At 45.2% G+C, this 23,286-nt stretch overlaps 1 protein-coding gene across 1 annotated transcript in view; it reads right to left on the reverse strand.

The window, feature by feature from the left end:
• The window catches only part of CILK1 (ciliogenesis associated kinase 1), a 422,614-nt gene that overhangs the window by 197,067 nt on the left and 202,261 nt on the right, over positions 1-23,286 (reverse strand). Inside the window, exons 11-12 of the mRNA XM_085610842.1 lie at positions 10,860-11,053; positions 9,556-9,707 (exon numbers count right to left, since the gene is read on the reverse strand). Of these exons, the coding sequence (XP_085466968.1) occupies positions 9,556-9,707; positions 10,860-11,053 (346 nt within the window). The remainder of the gene's footprint in view (positions 1-9,555; positions 9,708-10,859; positions 11,054-23,286) is intronic.

Genomic DNA, 23,286 nt, shown 5'->3' on the forward strand with positions numbered 1-23,286 from the left:
TGCAGTTGTTTTTCTCTTGGAAAGTCTTTGGAAATCACGAGGTATGGGACTCCTCCTTTGGATCATATTGCGCATGGGCTTCAGCTCCATCCTTAGATAGTTTTTCGCCAGCGGGGAAATGACGGAGCTTTGTAAGAAACAGGAAAGATGCCCATGTGTGCTGTATCTAAATAAGATAAAACTGGAACAGATAAAGGTAGCCGGGGAGGCGGGTAGGCGTGTGTAGATCTGCAGCTCAGCTCTACATGCCAAGAACAGATGCATACTGGTAAGTAGCATATTCCATTCGAAGGCATATGAGCTGCAGATTACACACTGTGCATAGATTGTGTAGCAGTACCCCCTCCTAGCGGCGACCACCAGTATCTGTTGCAGTTGTTTGAAACAGTGTTTTGAGGACAGCCTGGCCCACACTAGCTTGTTGCTTAGTTTGCACATCTACACAATAGTGTTTAGTGAAAGTGTGCGGTGTAGACCATGTAGCTGCTTTGCAGATATCATCTAAGGGGATGTTCTCTAAAAATGCCATAGAAGCCCCTATCTTACGTGCAGAGTGGGTTTTAGGGGGAACAGATAGTGTTTGTTTTGCTTTGTGGTAGCAAATCTGTATGCATTTAACAATACACCTAGCTATCCCAGATTTGGAGATGGGGTTGCCTTTGTGTGGTGGTGAGAAAGACACGAATAGTTTTATGGTCTTGCGAAAAGGTTGTGTTCTCTCGATGTAGTAGAGTAAAGCTCTTTTGACGTCTAGGGTGTGTAGAGCTCTTTCTGCAATGGTTTGTAGCTGCGAGAAGAATACGGGCAGTTCCACAGATTGATTGAGGTGAAAGGGAGAAATGAATTTAGGAAGGAATTTTGGATTAGTGCGGAGAACCACCTTATGAGGATGCATTTGCAGAAAAGGTTCTTGAATGTTGAGTGCTTGTATCTCACTAACCCTTCTGAGGGAAGTAATGGCTACAAGGAAAGCTGTTTTCCATGTTTAAAATTGAAGTTCGCATTTATGTAGAGGTTCGAATGGAAGCCCCATTAGTCTTGTGAGAATGATGTTTAGGTTCCACACCGGTGAGGGTGGCACTCTAGGGGGAATTATTCTTTTGAGGCCTTCCATGAAGGCTTTTATGGCAGGTACTCTAAAGGGTGATAGATGCTGTCTATTTTGTAGATAGGCTGCTATGGCAGCAAGGTGTAGTCTAATAGACGTGTAGGGAAGGTTGCATCTTTGTAGGTGTAGTAAGTAGCCTATGATGAGTTGGATAGACACATCTAAGGGATTGACATTGTTGTGACAATAAATCACAAAATATTTCCACTTGTCCGCATAGCAAGCTCTAGTGGTAGGTCGTCTAGCTTCTTTAATGATGTTCATACAGTCAGGGGGAAGATTAAGGTAACCAAATTCTAGGATTTCAGGAGCCAGATCGCAAGGTTGAGCTGAGCTGGGTCCGGGTGTCTGATCTCTCCATGGTTCTGGGTTAAGAGGCGTGGAGAGGTGTAATTTTTGGTGCAGAACTAAGAGTTCCAGCAATGTAGTGTACCATAGTTGTCTGGCCCAAGTTGGAGCAACTAGGATGAGAGTTAGGGAATGTTGCTGTAGTTTGCGCACCACTAATGGAATGAGTGGAAGAGGCAGAAAAGCATACGCAAATCTGCCTGACCAGTTCATCCATATCGCATTGCGTTTGGACAATGGGTGTGGATATCTGGTGGCGAAGCTTGGGCATTTGGCGTTTTCGTGGGTGGCGAAGAGGTCTATTTGTGGTTGACCCCACGTTTGAAAGAATGGTTGAAGAACTTGTGGATGAAGTTCCCACTCGTGGATTTGCTGAGTTTGACCGCTCAACAGATCTGCAATGGTGTTTTGGACTCCTGGGACATGTTGTGCTAGGAGAAAAATGTTTTGAGGTATGGCCCACCTCCATATGGTCTGTGCTAGCTGAGAGAGCTGCAGAGAGTGTGTGCCGCCCTGTTTTTGGATGTAGTACATTGCTGTCATGTCTGTGCGGACTAAGACAGCCTTGCCTGAGAAGTGTGTTTGAAAGGCTTTCAGGGCTAGAAATATGGCCAGTAACTCCAGGTGGTTGATGTGGAGTAACTTTTGTTGAGGTGTCCACCTGCCCTGCATCGTGTGATGTAGTAGATGAGCTCCCCAGCCGGCGAGCGATGCGTCCGCTGTTAGAACTATTTGAGGAACCGGCTCTAGGAACGGTCTCCCTTTGGAAAGGTTTTTGGTGGTCCACCACTGCAGAGAGCGATGGGCACGACCGTCTACCAACACCAGATCTGTTAGTTGACCGTGAGCCTGGTTCCATTGGCGTGCTAGGCACTCTTGGAGAGGACGCATCTGGTGTCTTGCATGAGGTACTATGAATATGCAAGAGGCCATCATCCCTATAAGTTGCATAAACACTCGGGCTGGAAGAGAGTGTTGAGGTTGAAATTTGGCGCGAAGAGCTTGTATGCTTGCTATCCTGGCAGGGCAGGGGTAGGCTAACGCTTTTGAGGTGTCTATGGTGGCACCGACGTATTGTTATACATGAAAGGGATGCAGATGGGACTTGGCATAGTTTACTGTGAAGCCCAAGTCGTGAAGTAGTTGCATAGTGGCGTGAGTGTGTTGTACACACTGGCTGTATGAGCTGGCTTTTATAAGCCAGTCGTCTAGATATGGGAAGACGTGGATGTGTTGTCTTCTCAGGTGTGCTGCCACTACTGCTAGGCACTTGGTAAACACTCGTGGCGCTGTGGTGACTCCGAAGGGGAGTACTTTGAATTGGTAGTGGTGACAGTCCACTACGAATCTGAGAAACTTCCTGTGAGCGGTGTGAAAGGGAATGTGGAAATAGGCGTCCTTGAGGTCTATGGTGGTTAGGAAGTCGTTTTGGGAGAGCAGAGGAAGCACCTGCTGGAGTGTGACCATGAGAAAATGGTCTGACTGTATGTATTGGTTTAGAGGTCTGAGGTCCAGAATGGGCCTGAGAGCGCCGTCCTTCTTTGGTATGAGAAAATATAGGGAGTAGACTCCCTTGTTTTGTTGGTGGGCAGGAACTGGTTCTATTGTGTTTTTTTGTAGGAGGGAGATTACCTCCTGCTTTAGAAGTGACAAATGTTGCTGTGACATTGAGCGCTGTTTGGGTAGAATGGTTGGGGGGGTAGATGTTAGCTCTAGACAGTAGCCTGATTGGATTATTTGTTGCACCCATCTGTCTGAGGTGATGGTAGCCCAGACAGGAAGGACATTGTGGAGTCTGCCCCCGACTGGAGTGGAATAGTCTGGGGGAAGTGGAAGGAAGTCACTGGGTGGGGGTGGAGGCAGAGCGGGAGGTGTTAGTTTTGCCTCTGCCTTTGTTGTTGTTACCTCTGTAACTGCCTCTTTGATAACCCCTAGTGAAGGTGGATTGGGTAGGGGTTTTGTAGGAAGTGGAGGCGCTGTCGGAGTAGCCTCTGGTATTGCTTCTAAAGGAGGAACGGCGAAAGGAGCGCCTGGGAGCTTCCGACTGCAAGGCTCCCATAGATTTTGCCGTGTCTGTGTCCTCCTTCATTTTTTCAAGGGCTATATCGACACTAGGACCAAACAGATGTTTCTCATCAAAGCGGTGGTTGAGGATGGAACTTTGAACCTCAGGTTTAAACCTGAGATGCGTAGCCAGGCATGCCTACGCAGAAGGGTGCTGGTATTTATTGCCCTGGAGGCGGTGTCAGCTGCATCGAGGGCACAACGGATGGACGTGTTTTTGATGGTTTTACCCTCGAGTCAATTCAATGGCTTTATGTTTATATTGGTCAGAAAGGTGTTGCATGATTGATTCCAGCTCATCATAATGTGCCCTGTAATATCTGGCTATGAGCGCTTGTGTGTTAGCGATACGCCAGATGTTGGCTGCCGTCAGTTTGCCAGAGGCATCTAGGAGTTTAGACTCCTTATCTGGTGGTGGAGCCTCACCTGATGCCTGGGAATTGGCACGTTTCCTGGCATTGGAGACTACCAGGGAGTCTAGTGGTGCGGGGCCTTTAATATAGGGTGGGTCTGTTGGGGCGGCATTATACTTTTTCTCAATTCATGGGTTAATGACCCTGGTTCTAACTGGGTCTTTAAAAACCTCTGGTGCGTGCTTAAGAACTCCCTTAAGCATTGGCAGAATTGAGGTGGACCTCTGCGTAGTGTCGAATGTATCTAAGGGGAAGTCCTCCTCTACGGGGTCTGTGTGGAGATCAACCCCGTGGTAGTGGGCAGCCCTATGGAGTAGCTGGTTAAAGCCCATGGTGTCCTCGGGGGGGGGGGGGGGGGGGGGGATGTTAGGGATGTCTGAGATGTTGTAGTCGTCCCATGGGTCTGGGGAGCCTGTAGGAGTAGGGCCCCCTGTTGGTTGGTTGTCCGCCCCGTCCCCTGTGTCGTGTATATAATGTCATCATCATCATCCTCATCTGGAGATGGTGTAGGAGAATGATGTGGTGGGGGAGGAGGAGGAGGTGAAGGAATCCTCAAGGGGAGGCGGCAAAGTCTTTTTGGTGGTGGAGCTCGTGCAGGCTTGTCCAGTGATCTTTTTCTGGTGCTAAGCGACAAATGCCCAGTCTTTGGATCCTTTACGAGGGTTTTTTGGTAAGGATCGGATCGAAACAGTTAGTCTGTAAGAGGCAGATCCTTCGGTGCCGATGGTGTCAGAGCCGTGGGATTTTTAGGTGTCGATTCGGCACTGGTTCTTGGTTTCGAACCTTGGGGTTTAGCAGTGTCTTTTGACTTTCTCGGTTCCGAAGTGGCTTTCGGCTTCGAGGTTTGGGAGTCCAGGCTTTTTGGCTTCTTGCTCGGCTCCGAGGGTGTTATCGGTGCCGAGGAGCCGGTGCCAAGAGCTTCGGTGTCAAGCTCGGCGCGGACGAGGAAAGGGGAGTTTTCTTTTTCGGTGTCGGTGCCGATGAGGTTTTTTCGGCACCGAGGGTAGGCTGGCTCGAGAGCGAGCTGCCTGAAGGCTTGATGGGCTTCTTAATCAGGCCCGAAAGCGAGGTATGGGAAGCAGTCTTTTGGTGCATACCTAGGCCTGAATGGCGTGGAGGGGGGTTTAGGGTCGGGGTCGACGTCTGTACTCATGCCCCTCTGTGCCGGAGTGATGTCCTCGACGTCGGAGTCGTCAGCTTCGGAGGCGCTGACGAGGCCTTCTTCGGTGTGCTGTTGTTCCGGGACATCGATGCCTTCTTCAAAGATGTCGTCGGGGATAGAAGTCGACGAGTGAGCCATTGTTCTCCTTGCTCGTCGGTCCCGGACGTCTTCTTCAATCGGAAGGAGGCGCAAGTTGGACAGTCCCTTGCCTCGTGTTCTGGGGAGTGGCAGAGGTTGCACACCTCATGGAGATCGGTGTGGGGAAACTTCAACCCACATCGAGGACACTTCTTAAATGGAGTCCTTTCCATCAGCCAGGACCGGAGCCCAGGTAGGCCCGAAGGCCTTAGTCGACGATAGGAATCGAAGACTTAGATTGTTGAGAGTCGCGTCGAGTGTTGGAGAACGCGATCGAGACAATACTGTCGAAGGGGGGAGGATTGCGTGGCGAACAGGGAAACTGGAACAGTTCCGAACTGGAGCACGAAGAACACATCCAAGCCCGATGGCGGAAAAAAACTATCTGAGGATGGAGCCGAAGCCCATGCGCAATATGATCCAAAGGAGGAGTCACATACCTCGTGACTTCCAAAGACTTTCCAAAAGAAAAATAACTGCAACATCCGAGCCCAACACCAGATGGCGATCTATGCACCGTGTGTAATCTGCAGCTCATATGCCTCGAACATAGTTTTCTAGTGACACTACCAGGAGCGGTCTATTAAAGAGCTGTTGTTCCTTGTACATAACATTGATAGGCTCTGCAGGTGTGCACATGCGAGGCTTTAGAGCATGTTTTCCTTACACATGCCTAAGCCACAGGTTGTAGCAGGACAGTGATTGAGGGGAAGCTAAAATAAGCCTACATGGCCAAGAGCTGGGTGCAGAAAAGGGAAAGTATGTAAGAGAAAGCTTAGGGCACCAGATCTTAACCTAAACTGCTGGGGCATTTGGAGTGAAGATAAAGCTGCCAAGAGATGAGAGTGAGAAAAGCGCTGAGGTTTGATAAGCCCTGGTGGAATAGCTTTAAGTGGGTAGGTTCTTGTCAAGTCTGAGACCTGGTAGTAATTTAAAATTGACTTTGAAATCGTCCACTATGTTTGTTATTCATGTAATTTTAACATTCCAGGCAAAAACACAGATCAATTCTATACAATGACTGTACAAACCCTTAAGGTAATCCATGTCAATACTGCAATTTCTGTTTATATTTGACATATTTTACAGGGGCACAGCTTCAAGGGGGTGTTACACCCCATAATAAATGCATTTTGGGATAAATAGTTAAGAGCAGGTGCTTTCAGTCAGTTATGGTGAGGTGTCTGTCTAATTTCACCAGTAATTTTTACACACACAGACAAGCATTTGCAATGCAATAGGTCTCACATTTACGTGATTTTGAGGTATTGGCATTGTAAACGACAATGCCTTTTATTTAGGTTTTAAAAACAAAAACAAAAATAAAAGACATTGTTATTTGCAATGTCAATAGCTGTAACTTGCGTAAGTGCGAGACCTATTGCATTTCAAATGTTTGTTTCACTTGCTGTTGATGTGCAAATTAATCTATGATGTATTTTACATAAATCCCAGGACTCGAACTTAAAATGGCAACTGGAAGAATTATATGTAGTGCCCAGCTACAAAAGCCTCAAAATGCTAGTAACAGATCCTTACTGTATTTAGTTTTGATAATTCTTTCAACATCTTAAGGATTAAATGTAGAGAAATCATGTAAAGAAAAAAAAAAAAGAAGTGACTTCTCACACCTTAAAAAGAATAGCATATAATGAAATTGAGGTATCTCCTGACAGGTTAGTGCCTTTGAAATCCTAGTAGGGCTGGAGCAGGGCCAAAGAATTTATGTTTTTATGCAAGTCTATTACCAGTCACAAAATTACAGGTTTTACGAGTTCAGAACTAACTTGGAAGTTTTATTATTATTATGGAATTTTATAAAGCGCATGGTTACGCACACCGGCGTGTCCCCGCGCTGAGAGGAGAGATAGAGGCCGTCAAGCTAAAGGTCACAACAATGCTGAGCGGTAGAGGTGGGTTTTTAGAGCTTTGCGAAATATATTCTCTGAGGGTTCGAGGCGCAGCTCTACCGGGAGAAGATTCCAGTTTTTAGCCGCGAGAAATCTAAAGGATCTCCCTCCCATGCGAGCTTTCCGGATTTTGGGGATAACAGCTAGTCCAGTACCCGAAGATCGAAGCGACCGCTCCGGTCTGTAGGGGGTAAGAAGATTACAGAGGGGAGTAGGCGCCCGGCTCATCATAATGCGATGGCACAAACAAAGTGCCTTAAACATAATCCTCTCCCTGACGGGCAACCAGTGTAGGGTCTTCAAAGTGGCTTTGGATGGAGTACGTCTAGGAAGCCTCAATACCAATCGAGCTGTGGCGTTTTGAAGAACCTGGAGACGATTAAGGCATTTTGCTGTCACGCCCAGGTACAGAAGATTGGAATAGTTGAGTCTGGATGTAACTAGGGCATGAACAAGAGTCTTCCTAGCACTGACTGGAAGTATATCGAGAGTCTTCCTTAGACTTTTAAGCATGCCAAAGCAAGTTCCAACCACCCGATTGATCTGGGCAGTAAAGGCGAGATCAGTATCACATAACTCTCCCAGATTTTTTGCCTGTTGACACGGCACAGGGGTGGGTCCTAGGCAGTCTGGCCACCAGGCAGATGACCACACACTCGGCGCACCCCCCACCACGAGCACTTCAGTTTTCGATCCATTCAGCTTCAGGCAGTTAGTAGACATCCAGGAAGCAAGCTCCTGCATACATGCTCGGAAGCTGGATGCGGCAACATCAGGTGCTCGTGATAGCGAGATGATTAGTTGTGTGTCATCGGCATATGTCACTAATTGAAGGTCGTGGCTTTCCACCATGGTGGCAATCGGGGAGATATAAAGGTTAAACAGGGTGGGGCTCAGGGCAGAGCCCTGTGGAACCCCTTGATTAAGAGGGAACTCACGAGAGTAATGTTCTCCCTGTTTAACCTGAAAGCTCCTATCAGTGAGAAAGGATTGAATCCACCTGAGTGCAGAGCCCGAAACTCCCCCTTTATTAAGACACTGTAGCAAGATGTAATGTGCTACAGTGTCAAAGGCTGCACTCAGGTCCAATAATATGAGGGCCATAGTATGCCCCTCATCAACTCTTTTCCTAACGGTTTCAGTGGCCAAGAGTAACGCAAGCTCCGTGGAATGGTGGGCCCGGAAACCAAACTGAGTAGTATGAAGCAAATTGGCTTTCTCCACAAATGCCATCAATTGAAGATTAGCTACCTTTTCTGCCACTTTAGCCATATAGGGGAGGAGAGAGATGGGTCGGAGATTATCCATCCGATCCCAGCTGAGGTTAGGCTTCTTTTGGAGCGGAAGTACTACAGCCTGTTTCCAGCTCTGAGGTACACTGCTGGAGTTAAAAGAGAGATCCAGAACATCTCTAATATAAGGTTCAAGAATCTCTATACTCTCTGCTAGCAGCTTAGGAGATGCGGGGTCTCGTGGGGATCCTGACTTAATCGGGCGACAGATTCGCTGGAGCTCGTTCGAGGAAGGGACAAGGAAATTGGTCAGACAGTTCGTATTTATGTCTGTTGATTTGCTCTCAATGAAAGCTGCTCCCTTTTCCCTCCCCCCGAGAACGTGGAGTAGATGGTATCCACTTTATCCAAAAAGAAGGCAGCGATACGATTACAGGTATCTACTGATATTGAACCTAAGCAAGTCAAATCAGGTTTGTGGTGAACCCACATCGATAGGCGACAAGAGCAGACACAGCATAACATTTTATTTCATGGTAAAAGAGCATAACCAGGGCCAGGAAAAGCAGCAACGCAATTCAGTGTCTAGCAATCAATATGAAACAATATCCACCTACAAAACACAACGATTCAATTGCTTAAAAATTAAATAAATCATGTTCACGCAAAGCAGTTATGAATGTGGAAAAGTTCAAAAAAATCTAACCCAAGCACTTATTTTGTTCACTGCGAGCACTTGAAAAGAAGCAACAACAGAGGGTTGAGGCAAAGAGTACCGCACCTGACACTCAATGTAGCTCAGTGGTTGGGTGATGGTGCTTGACAACCAGAAAGTGCACCCCTCTACACTTCCTTTTGGGACAAAGTCCCAAAGAACACATACACATACATTATTTCTCAATTAGATTAAACACAAATTGTACTCGACGACTTCAAAGAAACGCGTCTGGTCCAAGTTGTTCTTTACAAAAATACTTGTTGTTTTTATTGAAAGATAGACAAAATCATTTGAATCCAATTTTCATAAAATCCATTACACCATTTAGCCAACGCGTTTCGTCTCCGAGGAGACTTCTTCAGGGCTCTAGTTATTAATGATCTGCCGTATCTAAGAATCCAATGGTATGCTCATTTCTACAAACACATTTTTTAATATTTCTCAACAAAATAAAATACATACCAGGCAGATATCTGGAATGTATCAAGTAGTGTTGCTTAGCAGAAGGGGTCTGCGAAGCTGTGGTATGCTGCTTAGGAAATGAGGTATATGGAGGTGCAGCATGGATTGAGCTGGTCTTGTCTGTAGACTTTAGGTCCAAGACACGTTCGAATCTGTGGAAATAGGAAACATGTTCATCAACATATGTTTAATATGAAAAGACTTTCCAAACAACAAATGCACTGGCTTAGATTAAGGCACCAAGGTGGACTCAACAGGTGTTAAGCTCCATAAACAAGAAAATATGTGATCCGATATCTGTTTATTATAGTCATAAGAGATTCTGAGCCCAGTTCTCAAAGCTTGTATTATCTGGATTTTACAATACATACAGACAGTGGGCTATTATGGACCAGCCTCCTTCAGCTATTGGCTTGAGACTTTGTCAATCACTTTCACTTCCCACTATTGGCTTATCAGTCATTCCTTTCTACTCAAATTAAGTGCCTGTACAGCAAAGTTACTGGCAAAATGTTATAACTAGAGGCCTCTACCTGTGTCAACTCCTTGTCTTCCTTGCTGTTTCTTCCATGTTTACTTCTCACTTGTGTCTGATGCTCTTTGCTTCCACCCAAGCTTCTCTCTTTAAAGCGTGTCACCTCCATGTTGCCCTTTGTCACTCCTACCTCTTGCTCCTTTGTTTTGCTCACTCCAGTTCCTCCATCTTTTCCATGGTATCTTAACTGAAGCTATAGTGAAGGCCCAATTGCCTTAATTACAGTCTTGTTTTGGGTTTATGGCATTCAATCAAGTGCAAAAGCACATAGCACTAGTAAACGTGGAGAGGTGTGGTTCACTGGTTAGAGGCGGCAGATCCGTAAGCAGAGAATCGGCCAGGGACCAGGGTTCAATTCCCGACGCGGCAGGGTCGTGGACCAGGGTCAAAACGGACTCGATAATTCTCGCCTCGGTACCTACTCTAACCAGGAACACACTCGGCAACTCTGGGCATTAGCTTGCCTCATCTCCACAACGGCCCCCCACATTCGCCGGGGATGCCTGGTTTCACCTTGGAGATACCCTGGAGGGACCATCTCACAGGGATAGCCAGGACGGGTTCCCCAGCAGTCTACAGCGCCAGGACGCCTCAGGGCAGCAGTGCGCTTTACAAGACACATACATTTACATTTACAAACGTCTATGCACAGGACTTTATAACTGCACATATATAACCTTGTGGCTTGCAGCCAAAAGACTGCAAGCCAGCTGCAGTGAAACCTTTAATTAGATATTTTTTATACGATAATAAAAACACTGAAACATACCCAGAAAGAGCATCGCTACTCTGCTTTCTGTTCTCCGTTTTCAGATCAATTTTTGCAGCCGAAGAACCAAAGTCTATGTCTTCCAAATCATCCCAGTCACTGGAGCCTATCAGTGCCTTTGTTATGTGTCCCCATCGCTTCCGGTTCTTTTGCTTTACTTCGCCATTTGCAATCTCTGTTGAAAGCTGTACTTTCTGAAGATACAAAGAATAAACAACATGATCAGAAGCAGTTCGCATTTGTCCTACGTCAAATGATACATTTTAGTAGAACCTCTTCACTGAAATAACAGCGACCTACGTTTTCAAATTCACAGCATGCAACGTCCATGTTTGACGCAGGGTGTTTTTTTTTTTTTTTTTTAACAACAATCTTGCCGGAAACATTTCAAAGTACTTACATAATGAAACAGGATTTATACATGTGGTTTACTCATAATTGGGCCTAGTAATGCTGGCATTTTAAATAATGAGAAAAGTTGGTGTGCTCGATAAGTAATAACAGATAATGGATCGCAGGTTAAGTGCATGGCTGCTGCATTGACCAGAGGTCAGAACTTCTAAGTTCGTAGGTGAACCTATTTTAAAGTTCGCTTTGGAGAAAACGGTTAGCTAGCACAATTTGGGTAGGTCGTGGGGAAAAGCATGTCAGGGCAAATGTTTAGAAAAAAAAGCCAGGAAAAGTCAGCCAACTATGGGTAGGCTAATGAAATAATCGGTATTTAAGCGAGACTTACCTTGGACAATAAAAAACATTTGAAGACACTGAATTATGAGCTGTTATAGACAAGTCTTTCAACATTCTACTGGGCACGCTTAAGCAAATCAACGCACAAATATTTAATACTGTAGCCTTTCAAAAGTAAGGAACATCGACTGAAGCTTACATAAGGCATTCTTTATCTCCTCGTTGAGTCTTGAAACGGAGTTCATTTTTAGGCAATTCTAAAACTGCAGGGTTATTTCAAAATCCACCTACTACTCCCACTAAAGAACACTTTTCAGACACAACATTTGGCCAACACTTTTCAGACACATTTGTCCCTCACGGGAAAAATGTTCCAGCTGCAGCAGTCCCTTTCTGTTGCAAGCTTTCCATCAAATTAGCTGGACGTCTCGTGGTGTTTCTCAGAAACTACCTGATGAAGAATACAGAATTATAGCCTTTGTTGCACAATTGTGTTATAAAGATGTGTGTTATGCAGAGTATACTAATAAGATTAATGACTAATAAATATTCTTTTTAGCATAGTTCATTAAAACATTCCTAAAGAACAGAGATTTTAAAAAAAGTTTTCAACATAAAAATAACATTAAAATAATGTACCATAGGTCACCATCCTAGTACAATAGTCTAAAGTTTGCCTGTTATAAAATTACAAGGGGGTGCTAGACATCAATATCCACCATCTAAAATGTGTTACTATAAGGTAGTGGTTCTTAACCTTTTGACTTCTGTGGGCTCCCACTTAACTATGACTGGAATCCAGAGACCGCTACTGAGCCATTACTGGACCCAAGCCTAAGTAATTTTGATGAATTTAAACCTGGAAAGCCTGGTAAGGCTTTTAGGTGCATTGTTTTATCGATAAATATATGGCAGCAATTACTTTTAAGACTGGCTTTAACAAAATGCCGTACATGGCCTTCATTAGCTTTCTAAAAGTGAACATGAGGACAGTGACCTTATGCTTTGGAGTGGACTGAGGAGTTGTGTTCCTTTGTCATGGAATACAATGTCCATTTTAAAAATAAATAAAAGCAGTCATCTATGACCCAGTAGTTGTGTTTGGTGTGTCTTCTTCAACACAATAACTTAACACTGAAGGGGAGACAAATTCCAAAATGGTTCCAAATTTGCAGATAATGGAAATAAGACATCCAGGCCCAAGACCTCCATTCAAGAGGTAACTCTCGACACCGATTTCACCCTCAAGGAACACAGTACTATGATAACTAACACAGTCTGATACCAACTCTCTCTGCTTAAGAGAGTAAATCATTAGCATTTATGCTTGCTAGAATAGTACTAATTTGGACTATGTCCTCGATCAACAAAAGGCCCCAGAAGATATAGTCTCCTAAATGAACCTGAAGGTTAATCTGGAGGAGTGCTAACATTCTCAATTTTTATTTTCCGATTAATTTGTTTACTGTTTTGAGGCTCAGTATGTCTAAATCTGTGCTTCTGTCTTTGTTCAATACAGAATTAAAAGGAATTCATTCTGGTTTCTTTCAGGGATTTGAGGCATGATTTGCAACAATATGTCCAACATTCTGTGCTTCCCTGTCACCACAGGGGTTGTTCCCTTCCCTTTCTTCTTGTATATTAATCATGCCGCTACTGTTGTCTCTGATGGTATTGTTGCGCAGGCCAATCAGAAGATTGAACTCTTTGATAAGAATAAACACACGGACATGGGGAGTGTAGTGGCTGCTGAAGTGGCAGCCAATATCAGCTCAGACTCCATCAGATGGAATTTCTTCGTTCACATACGAACCAAAAAGTGTTGCTTGAAAAATGAAGATTTAAGCTTCGTTGAAGGGCTTTAAGTTTTAGGTCAGTCACACACAGCCACAAAGAATGCCAGATTGCCAAGCCTTGATCTACCAAGTCGGAAGAGTCTGCTGCTGCACTTATCACATTAGAAATCATCATCCGTACTGAGTTTTCTCGGAAACCCTCTCTTCAAATTTTGGGAAAATCTTAGGAGGAATTCCCAGCGTTCTACTGTATCTCAATAGCAAAGATGTGTCTTACACATTTTACCACACTAATCAGAAATGCTTCCTCTCTTTCTAGATATAAGAGTGCAATGATGTGATTCTTCCTTACATGCAGAACAAGTATTGGCAATGCTATAGGTCTCGCATTTGCGAGAGTTTGAGCTATTGGCATTGTAAATGGCAATGCCTTTTATTTATGTATTTTGAAAACCTGCAAGCAGTGCGTAAACACGCACTTTGCACTTATAGTCCTTGCTTAAGAGAAGCAAGACTGGCAGTAATTGCACCTCTTATCGCCAGCCTTGCTTCTCGTAAGCAAGGACTAAAACTAGCACCCACTAACCAAACAGAAGGTAGGGACTGAGTGATGATAAAGCCAATCAATAGTAAACAATGTGAGGGCTGCAAGCGCACTGTAAGCTAACAAAATGTATGTGTACAGGCAATAGATGGGTAGATTCTGAGAGGCCTGCATCATCATGGCAGTCAGTACATCCCTAGTCCAAGGTAGAAAGCAAATTTGGAAGCAGTCTTTCAAATCTTCATGGAAAAAACACATAGCAAGCATTTAGTAAAGGCTGAGTAAAATCACAACACGGGGAAACATTTAATTTAGTCTCAATCACACACATTTACAATATATATGCCAAACCTAAATCCTCACATTCACATGCATGATCATTACTAATTAAAACCTGGTACAAAAGCAGCACTTCAAGCATGAAATTGATGAATCGAAAACAATTAAGTGGAACGAAATAGAATAGGTCAAAGAGCACCAAACAAACACCAAGACAAATTAGGAAACTAATTATTCCAATCCTCACAAAAATCAAGAGGTAAAAACGCTGATTCGTGTTGAAAAAATGCATTCCAATGGCCTATATAGTATTTGGTAACTTAAGACAGTGCATTCAAATGCTAGTATTTAAACAATTAATATGTTTGAACCCGTTTACAGTGGGTAGATCCTGAAATTAATTGTTGTGCGAGGAATGTTCACAGAGTGTGAAAGAGCAATGGCAATCTCAGTGTGGTGAGCCCATTCTTTATAAAAATAAGGAAACTGAGAACCTGGTCTGCTATGGAAGTTAGACCCTAAATAAATCAGATCCAGGTGACTGAAGAGGGCCGAGATGGGTCAGCCCAGATATAGTCAGTTTCACTGGGGTAGTACCCAAATAACCAATCTCTGTCGGGGAAGGTGGGGGGGCTGGGGAGAGCGGTATGAAATGTAACAAGGCTGAGTTCCACTTCTTTTTGAAAACACCCTAAGAATCGAGCTTCAAACAGGTCAACTAACATTGTCTGGAGAAAAGTTACATTTAAAACGAAAGAACTGCTGAAGGCTTTCAAAACCACAGCACAGGAACTGCCGCCCTGTTTGCTGCAGTAACTACCTCATACAACGGCCATTCACAAAAAGATGGACTACAATTCTGACATGCAAGACTAGTCTAGTTCCCCTTCTCCTCCATTCCCGCAGCCACCAAACATATGGAATGCAATGCCTACCAAAGACTTACTGCCTCCAGGCAAACTTCCAGATGAAATTAAGGTCATTTTTTGACATACGCGATCAAACACGTTTGTGCCTACAAATATGAACATTACCCCAAGACCTCTGTAGCTCCAAGAAATGCAGATCAGGGAGAGGCTCTGTGTGTTTTTTTTTGTTTTTTTTAAAGCAGGTGCCTGGGGCAATCCATGGCATTATAAATTGTGAGCTAAATCCGAGTGCAGGGCATTAACCACAATGTCATCAAACAACAATTAGCAACTTCGGGTAAATAAAAATGTACCAATTCTAATCAAATATGCTGGCCGAGTAGTGTAGCATGATGTGCGAATATATTTTTGATTAAGAATCTGTAAACTCAGAGACTGAAGCTGAGCTATCTGCCCCTAACCCCTGACCCGTCTTCCTACCAAGGGGAGCCGTACTGACGCTTTAAATGAGCTTTTCTTCACAGCCACCAACTTCAACATATCACTCCTGATCGCTCTACACAGCTGTATTGATCTGTGCGTTTTGTTAACCATCGACACTGCAAAGTCAATATCATTTCAGAGGAAGCACTGGACGAGCCACATACATAACGAGCATTGGCATAGCCACTAGGTTTTGCCTTTGGGACCTTATAAGTGCTTAGCCATGCAACAGTTGATGATGTTGCACCAAGGATATTGTGCTGCATAACTAAATACTTATAAGGTCCCAAAAGCGAGACCTATTGGCTATGCCAATGCTCTTCATTGTACTCTGGCAAAATGTTTTTGGGGGCAACCAAGCTAGAAAGTGTTTTCTTTTTTCATTGGAAACATACTTTAGTCTCAGGGTTAAAGGTGAAATGTGAAAGTTGCTGCAATTACTTACCATAAATGTCTGAATTTAATGCTGTTAGGAGCTGCTGTTTTTAAGTGCACCGCTACCCCTTGGGTTTAGTATTTAAATATAATGCAAACAGATGTTACTCATTGACGTTCTTGCTAAAGCCACAGCAAGGTAGAGTAAATCTGTGCCTGAGCAGGATGTTTTTTTTTTTTTTTTTTTTGTGGCGCTGGGGCTTTCCTCATGCAAGTTGGAGATGTCAAGAGAATAACGCCTGTCCACTCAAGCTAGCATTCAGCTGGAAGCTGTGATTTCAAGTAGTCTTTCTCCTGAGTCAGAGTCTCAGAGACGAAAAAACTGAAAGAGAATCGCGCTAGCCCAGGGTGAAACTTTTAAAATTAAAAAACCTTCTTTAAACCCTGTTGGGGAAAAAAACAGCAAACAATCTGTTTTTCTGAATTCCGCCCTGCCAGTTTGGGGAGGGCTGGCTGTAGCCTTTACTGTGACATGCAGAGGTTTGGACTTCTCCTCCTTTCATGCTGATGATGTCTATACAAACACTGCGCGGCTACCTGCAGCACCAAATCCTAAAACTCCATGTGGTGTTGTGAGCTAGTAGGAGAAGGACTTTCACTTGCATCTGCTGTGTACAGGCATGGCTTTGTACTCTTTTCCTAGGGGAGAGAAAGTCCTTCATCGCTAGTTCATTCCTGTTTTTATGAAGCAGCTCAGAAAACTTATGTGGCAGGCAGCAAAATTGACAAAGGATTGACAAACACCATTAGCTGAACACTTTCCATCTCATTGCAACTATGCATTTTTTGCTTTACTGAAAAGCATCTGAGTAAGTTTAGAGCGAGCGCCGGGGCTGCTGCGGTCATTGCTGTGCAGGCAGGGTCGGCGCTCGCTGGCCCTTTCTGGTCAGGAGAGCAGTCCATTGAAATGTTCTATCTCCTCAGATGCGGCTGCCTACTCCTTACCCCTGCTTGTTATTCGAAGGCTGCGTGGTCACTCAAGCAACACCAAAACAATTCCCATATAGGATAAATGGAAAATATGCTGCATCTCTGGTGTTCAGTGACAACTCTTTTTAATCCTCCTTATCTGACAAAAAAAGTGTCCAATCCTGCAAGCTTTAAACATGTTCTGCATTCATTTTTTCCCCGGTTACTATTTTTGGGCCACAAACATCACAACTTTAACCACTACAGTTCTTACAGTGCACCGTGGAGGCATATCCCGTCTTAAACAGATAAAAGTAGTTCAACTAACCATGGCGTTTTTCTTTCATTCGGCTGCTTGCTACTTGCTTTTCTCGTAGTAAATTAACTAAACAAATCAACACTGGGCGAGTAAGACACAGCTGAGATAAGGAACTAGAGATCTTTATGATCTATTCTGACTTGTGCATGAGGAAAGTGCCAACAAGGCTGCTCTACGCCACTTACACGTGGAAACAAACTCCAAAAGCTTTATGGATTAAAGCACTTTAGGGAGGAATCCAGCCAGAGAGACGTTTCAACATGGCTAGGGTTCCTGTACGTCAGCTAATAAACATCTAAAAATCCAACCTGCATCATCTTGTTTTTAAATTATTAATAGTGTAGTAGGGGAGCGTCTTAACAAAGCAATTAGGTCCAAAGAAAATCATAACTTCTCAGGCGGAGTGGAAGCAGCTTGCATATCAGATAAGCGCGCACAAGGGGCTATTTGCGGCGACACGACAGTGATAGTAAAGTCCAATCTCCCAACACAAACATGGTGTGTAATTATGCTCTTACATGGAAAACCCTCTAAAAGTACACTTAAATCTGACGGGCACAGCTCATTATTTTTAACGCTCATCATTCACGCGGGTGAGCACAGCTATTATCTAAACTCTAAACTCAACGCTAATTTAGTGTATGGGTCACGTTTCTTATCTCCTGTCTCATTTTTTTTTTTTTTTTTATGTTGTCCCAATTTTCCTTCATTATGCAAAATGTCACAGCTCCTCCTTTCTTCTTAGTGTCACCTGGGGAGCCTCCTATAAAGTGGCAAAAATGGAAGAAGGTCTTTGAACGTTATGCAAGGGTTTGTGGTACTTCACTCAAAGCTGAATGGAGGTCTTCACTACTGCTACACTGTTTGGGGTCTGAGGGCCAGGAAGTTTATGATCACTTGCCGGAGTTAAACGACACCGAGTCTCATGGCCTAAATGAATTTGAAATTTGCATTAAAAAGTTGGACAACCACTTTCTTCCCAAAGTTATGTTATGTTAAACTTTTATTTCTATAGCGCATGGCTACTCCGTGGAGTGTCCCGGCGCTTTATCGAGGCAGCTCAGTAAAACCGAAAACATAAAAACAGACTAAAGAAAAAAAGACAAAAAAAGACAAAGACACCCTACAGGTTAAAAAGCCACGTCTTGAGGCTCTTCCTAAACAGAAGGAGAGAAGAAGAGGACCGTAGGTCCAAAGGCAGAGAGTTCCACAACTGAGGGGCCCTCAAACTAAAAGAGCGACCCCCAGTGCGGGCCTTCCTCACCCGAGGAACCACCGCGAGAAACAAAGATTCCGACCGCAGAGATCTAACTGGGCGATAGAAAGTCAATCTCTGCTGTAGATACCTCGCTCCGGTGCCAAATAGCGCTTTATGCGCCAGGGTCAGTGCTTTAAACATAATCCGCTTCCGGATAGGTAACCAATGAAGCGATCACACCAGACCCGAAGCTCTCGCTCGCCTATGAAGGCCAAAGATGGCCCGGGCCGCGGAGTTCTGCACAACCTGCAGCCTGCAGCCGCTGAACCAGATATTCCGGAAGACCTACATAAAGGACGTTCGCATAGTCCAATCTCGAGCCTATCAAGGCTTGCACAGTGATCTTTCTGTGCTCTTCTGAGAGTAAAGGCAGGAACTTCCGGAGCATCTTAAGCATACCAAAGCAGGTACCCACCAGGCCAGAAATATGTGAGCTCAGTGACAAATTATTGTCAACCTTCACTCCCAGATTCTTAGCCACAAGCGATGCCTGGACAGGGCAATCCATACCTAATGGCCACCAGGCCTGCCAATCAGGGTCCAGAGAGCAGCCGAAGAACAGCACCTCCGATTTACTGGAGTTTGCCTTAAGGCCGTTTCGCTGGAACCAGCCAAAGACCAACTCCAAGCAACCCCGGATGTTCTCTCCATCAAAAGCCTGGCCTTTCCCACACGTGAAAAGAAGTTGAGTGTCATCAGCGTAGGATACGATCCGGGCCCCAGAGGACTCCACCAGTGCCGCCAAAGGTGTCATAAAGATGTTAAAGAGAGTCGGGCTCAACACAGAACCCTGTGGAACACCGACTCCCAATGGCGACATCTCGGCGGAGCTCGGAGAGGCCCAGACCGTTTGTCGGCGGCCTTCGAGAAAAGATGTAAACCAATTGAACACCGTCCCCCTCCGACCGATGTCATAAAGTCTGGAGAGGAGCACCTCATGGGGGACGGTGTCAAAGGCCGCCGACAAATCCAGCATGACGAGCATGACCCTTCCTCCAGAATCCAGTGTCTCCCTGATGATTTCCGACACTTCCAGCAGTGCCGTCTCCGTGCTTAAATTAGGACGGAACCCGGACTGCGATGGATGGAACAAATCATTGGATTCGAGAAAGCTGGAGAGAACACCATGTACATGCTTCTCTGTGATCTTAGCCAAGGCCGGCAAAAGGGAAATCGGCCTATAATTGGCCAAGACCTCCGAGTCCAACCCAGGCTTTTTGAGGAGGGGGATCACCAGCTCTTTTCCATGGCACTGGAACCCTCCCCTCCCTCAGGGAAAGATTCACCAAAGGGTTGACTAGTGGGTTAACCACGGCCGCCATCTTGGCCAAAACTTTGGCAGGACAAGAATCCAATGGTGAGCCCGATTTAAGGTTGGCCAGTAGAGCAAGAGAAGCATCGGCCGAGACAGGAGGAAACTCAGCAAAAACCACACCCTGCGCGGGCGGGAAGGACAATCCGGCCATCGGACTGGAACACACCTCCACAGACCTCACTGGGAAAGAGTCCTGGATAGATTTGATTTTATCCGTGAAAAATTTGGCCAGATCGCAGACCCAGCGCTCCAATGGAACACTGTGGGCCACGTAGGATCTAGGCGCCGTAAACTCCCTTACCACAGTAAAGATCTCTTTACAAGAGTTGGAGGCAGTCTCAATCCTCCTGGCCAGATATTCCTTTTTCTCCCGGAGAATATCCTGATGATAGGATTTAATCATTATCCTATAAGCCGATCTAGCTTCCGGGTCATAGCGAAGGCGCCATGCCCTCTCGGCGACCTTACACTGCGCACGAGTAGCACACAATGCCTTCGTGAACCATGGGGCTGAGACCCTCTTAGCCCTATCCCGAGGGGCCATTGCGGGGGCCAGATCGTTCAGCCTCTCCAACAGCCATCCCTGCAAGGACTCCACATCCTGCTCTAAATCCCCTGTAAGAGGGCAGGGATGGTCTATAGCAGCCTGAGCCAGCAGCTCGGGTGTGACTCTATGCAGAGCCCTTTGAACAGTGCCATGCTGTCTGGGGGCGCTGCTGAATAATTTTTCGCCACCCAATACACCAAATCTGGCCAATCTATGGTCGGTCCAGAGCACCGGAAGAAGCTCCACATCAACAAGAGGAACCGAGGAGAAAACCTGATCTAAAGTATGACCCTTGTCGTGTGTGGAACCAACCAAAAAAGGGACAAGACCGAGAGGAGCCGTAATATCGAGCAGTTTTTTAGCATCCGGATCATTGTCATCGTCCATATGAAAATTAAAATCTCCTGCCAGAAGACAATGCTCCGTACTTAATGCCATACCAGATACGGCCCCCTGAAGATCATCAAAAAAAGAGCCCACTGGTCCAGGAGATCTATATACCAGTAGCCCTTTCAGAGCTTGATGAGGGGTTAATCTGATAGTGAAGGCAAGGGATTCCGCTCCTGCAATGGTGTTCAAAGAAGCGATAGAGCAGGTAGCTGACTTTTTCACTACTACCGCCACCCCTCCTCCCCTGCCTTTCACTCTGTCCTGACGAAAGATTGTATAATCAGGAGGAAAAGCCGCCCTAATATCCAGATTGGACGTCTCCCCCAACCAAGTTTCTGTCAGCAGGAGACAGAGTGGATTCTCTCTAACAAGGAGATCAAAGATCTCCAAGGCGTGCTTCCCTACCGATCTTGTATTCAGCATTAAGCAGAGATGTTTAATGCAGACCTCATCTCTACGTAAAGGAGCGGCCGGGGCAAAACCTGGCGACCAGCCACAGGCAGGGCACAACCGTTTACCTCTGTAACGGCCCGGGAACACGGAGCGGCAAGCACAAGAAAAGCTTTGCAACGCACGTAGTTCCCTAGCAGTATAACAAATCATATTACCCGAGCAAGGACTTACAGCCAGGCACTCTCGCCGCTCCGCCGCCTCCGGAACGCTGACGGACGCAGACGGGCAGGACTCTGGCAAGACTCAGGCAAAAGCGAGGGCAACCCCGCTGCGCGATCCCGCTGCGCTAGAAGGAACGGTTTAAATAGGTCCTCCAGATAAGGTCCTCCCAGTCCCAGAAGGACGCTACAAGATGGCGCTACCAGAGCGCCACTGCCCAACCCAAAATGGCGCCCAAAATCGGAGCGCTGCAGATTCAAACTACCAGGGAGCCCGGACCCGCTAAAAGAGCGGTGAATCTCCAATATTATGTGCAGGTAAGGGGGGAGTCCTATCACCCAGCAAGGAGAGAGAGCGCAGTAAATAAGAACACTAGAAAAGGCTAAAAAGCGCTAGCAATCCGCGCGAGCGTGCTTTAGAGAGCCACCCCTCCGGGCAAAAGCATCCAACGAGGACAAGCACACCCAAGAACCGCCTTAAATAGGTCCTCCAGATAAGGTCCTCCCAGTCCCAGAAGGACGCTACAAGATGGCGCTACCAGAGCGCCACTGCCCAACCCAAAATGGCGCCCAAAATCGGAGCGCTGCAGATTCAAACTACCAGGGAGTCTCTACGATATTGGAAAGATATCACTTTGCAAAGAGACTACAAGCAGAAGGAGAGTCTGTTGAGACTTATGTAACTCACTTGAGAAAGCTGGCATCCTCCTGCAAATTTGCTAATCTTCTTGATGAGAGGATTAGAGATCAATTTATGGTTGGATGTAATATTGACAGAGTTAGAGAGGAATTATCGATGCATGATGAACCATTTCTCGATGAAGTGTAGGTGGCAAAGCGAGTTGAACACTCTTTGAAGTGTGTTGAAATTATCAAGAAAGATAAACAACCGGTTGTACAAGTAATTAAGGCTGTCAAAACACCTGTAGGTAAAGCAGAAGAAGATGAGGTAAAAAGTAAGTTCATCATCAGAAAGTGTTACAGGTGTTATAAGCCAGGGCATTTAGCCAATGATAAGAATTGTCCTACGTTGAAAACTGTATGTTCCAAGTGCAAAAGAAGGGGACATTTTGCTAGTGTGTGTAAATCATGAACAAAATCCTCTGCTAAGGTGAAATGTGTTGATGTTGAAGATGTTTCAGAAGAAGATTTTGTTTGTGGGCAAATTGTTGTTCAAGTTGATGATTTGGGGAATACGTCCAAAACATGTCCGGTTGATAATATTCTTGTAGAAGGAGAACGTACCAAAGTCCTTTTTGACTCTGGTGCACAAATTACAATAATCTCGAAGTCTTTCTTTCTCAACAAACTTGCTAACAGAGCTACTTTGTACAAACCTGACATTAAGCCGCTTGCATATGGTGGGGAGCCTATACCGCTGCAAGGTTATTTCACGGGGCTCATTGAGTATGAGCAACATTATACATCTGGCAAAATAAACGTTTCTGAGAAGGGAGACAGCATAATAAGCTGGTTTCACCAAGGAGATTTAGGGGTAATGCTTGACCCCAGTAGTAGTAATCCCATTATTCTTAAAGATAGAGTTCAAGTGGTTCAATTCTCTTCTTCCCTCAGTACTGTCACTTTAGATCACATAAAATACAATTTTCCAAACGTTTTCAGGGAAGGACTTGGGTGTCAGGAAAATTTCAAACTTGAAAAACGCTTGCGTGCTGGTGCCCAGCCTTCTTGTTCCAAAGTGAGAAATGTACCTTTAGCCATCAGGGAGGAAATGTAAAAGGAATTACAGAAATTAAAGGATGGAGGTATAATAGAGGAAGTGAAGAGTACGGAGTGTCTGGCCCCAGTTGTTGCAGCTCGCAAATCTAATGGAAGTCTTCGTCTCTGTGTTGATTTGAGGCAACTTAATAAAAGTGTTATAGTAGATCATTATCCACTACCCAATATTTCCGAGCTGATTGTTTTGCTGGAAGGTTCTAAGGTGTTCAGCACCATTGATCTCACCTCGGCATACCTTCAAATTC

This window comes from Triturus cristatus, chromosome 6 (genome assembly GCF_964204655.1).
Source record: "Triturus cristatus chromosome 6, aTriCri1.1, whole genome shotgun sequence".
Lineage (NCBI taxonomy): Eukaryota > Metazoa > Chordata > Amphibia > Caudata > Salamandridae > Triturus > Triturus cristatus.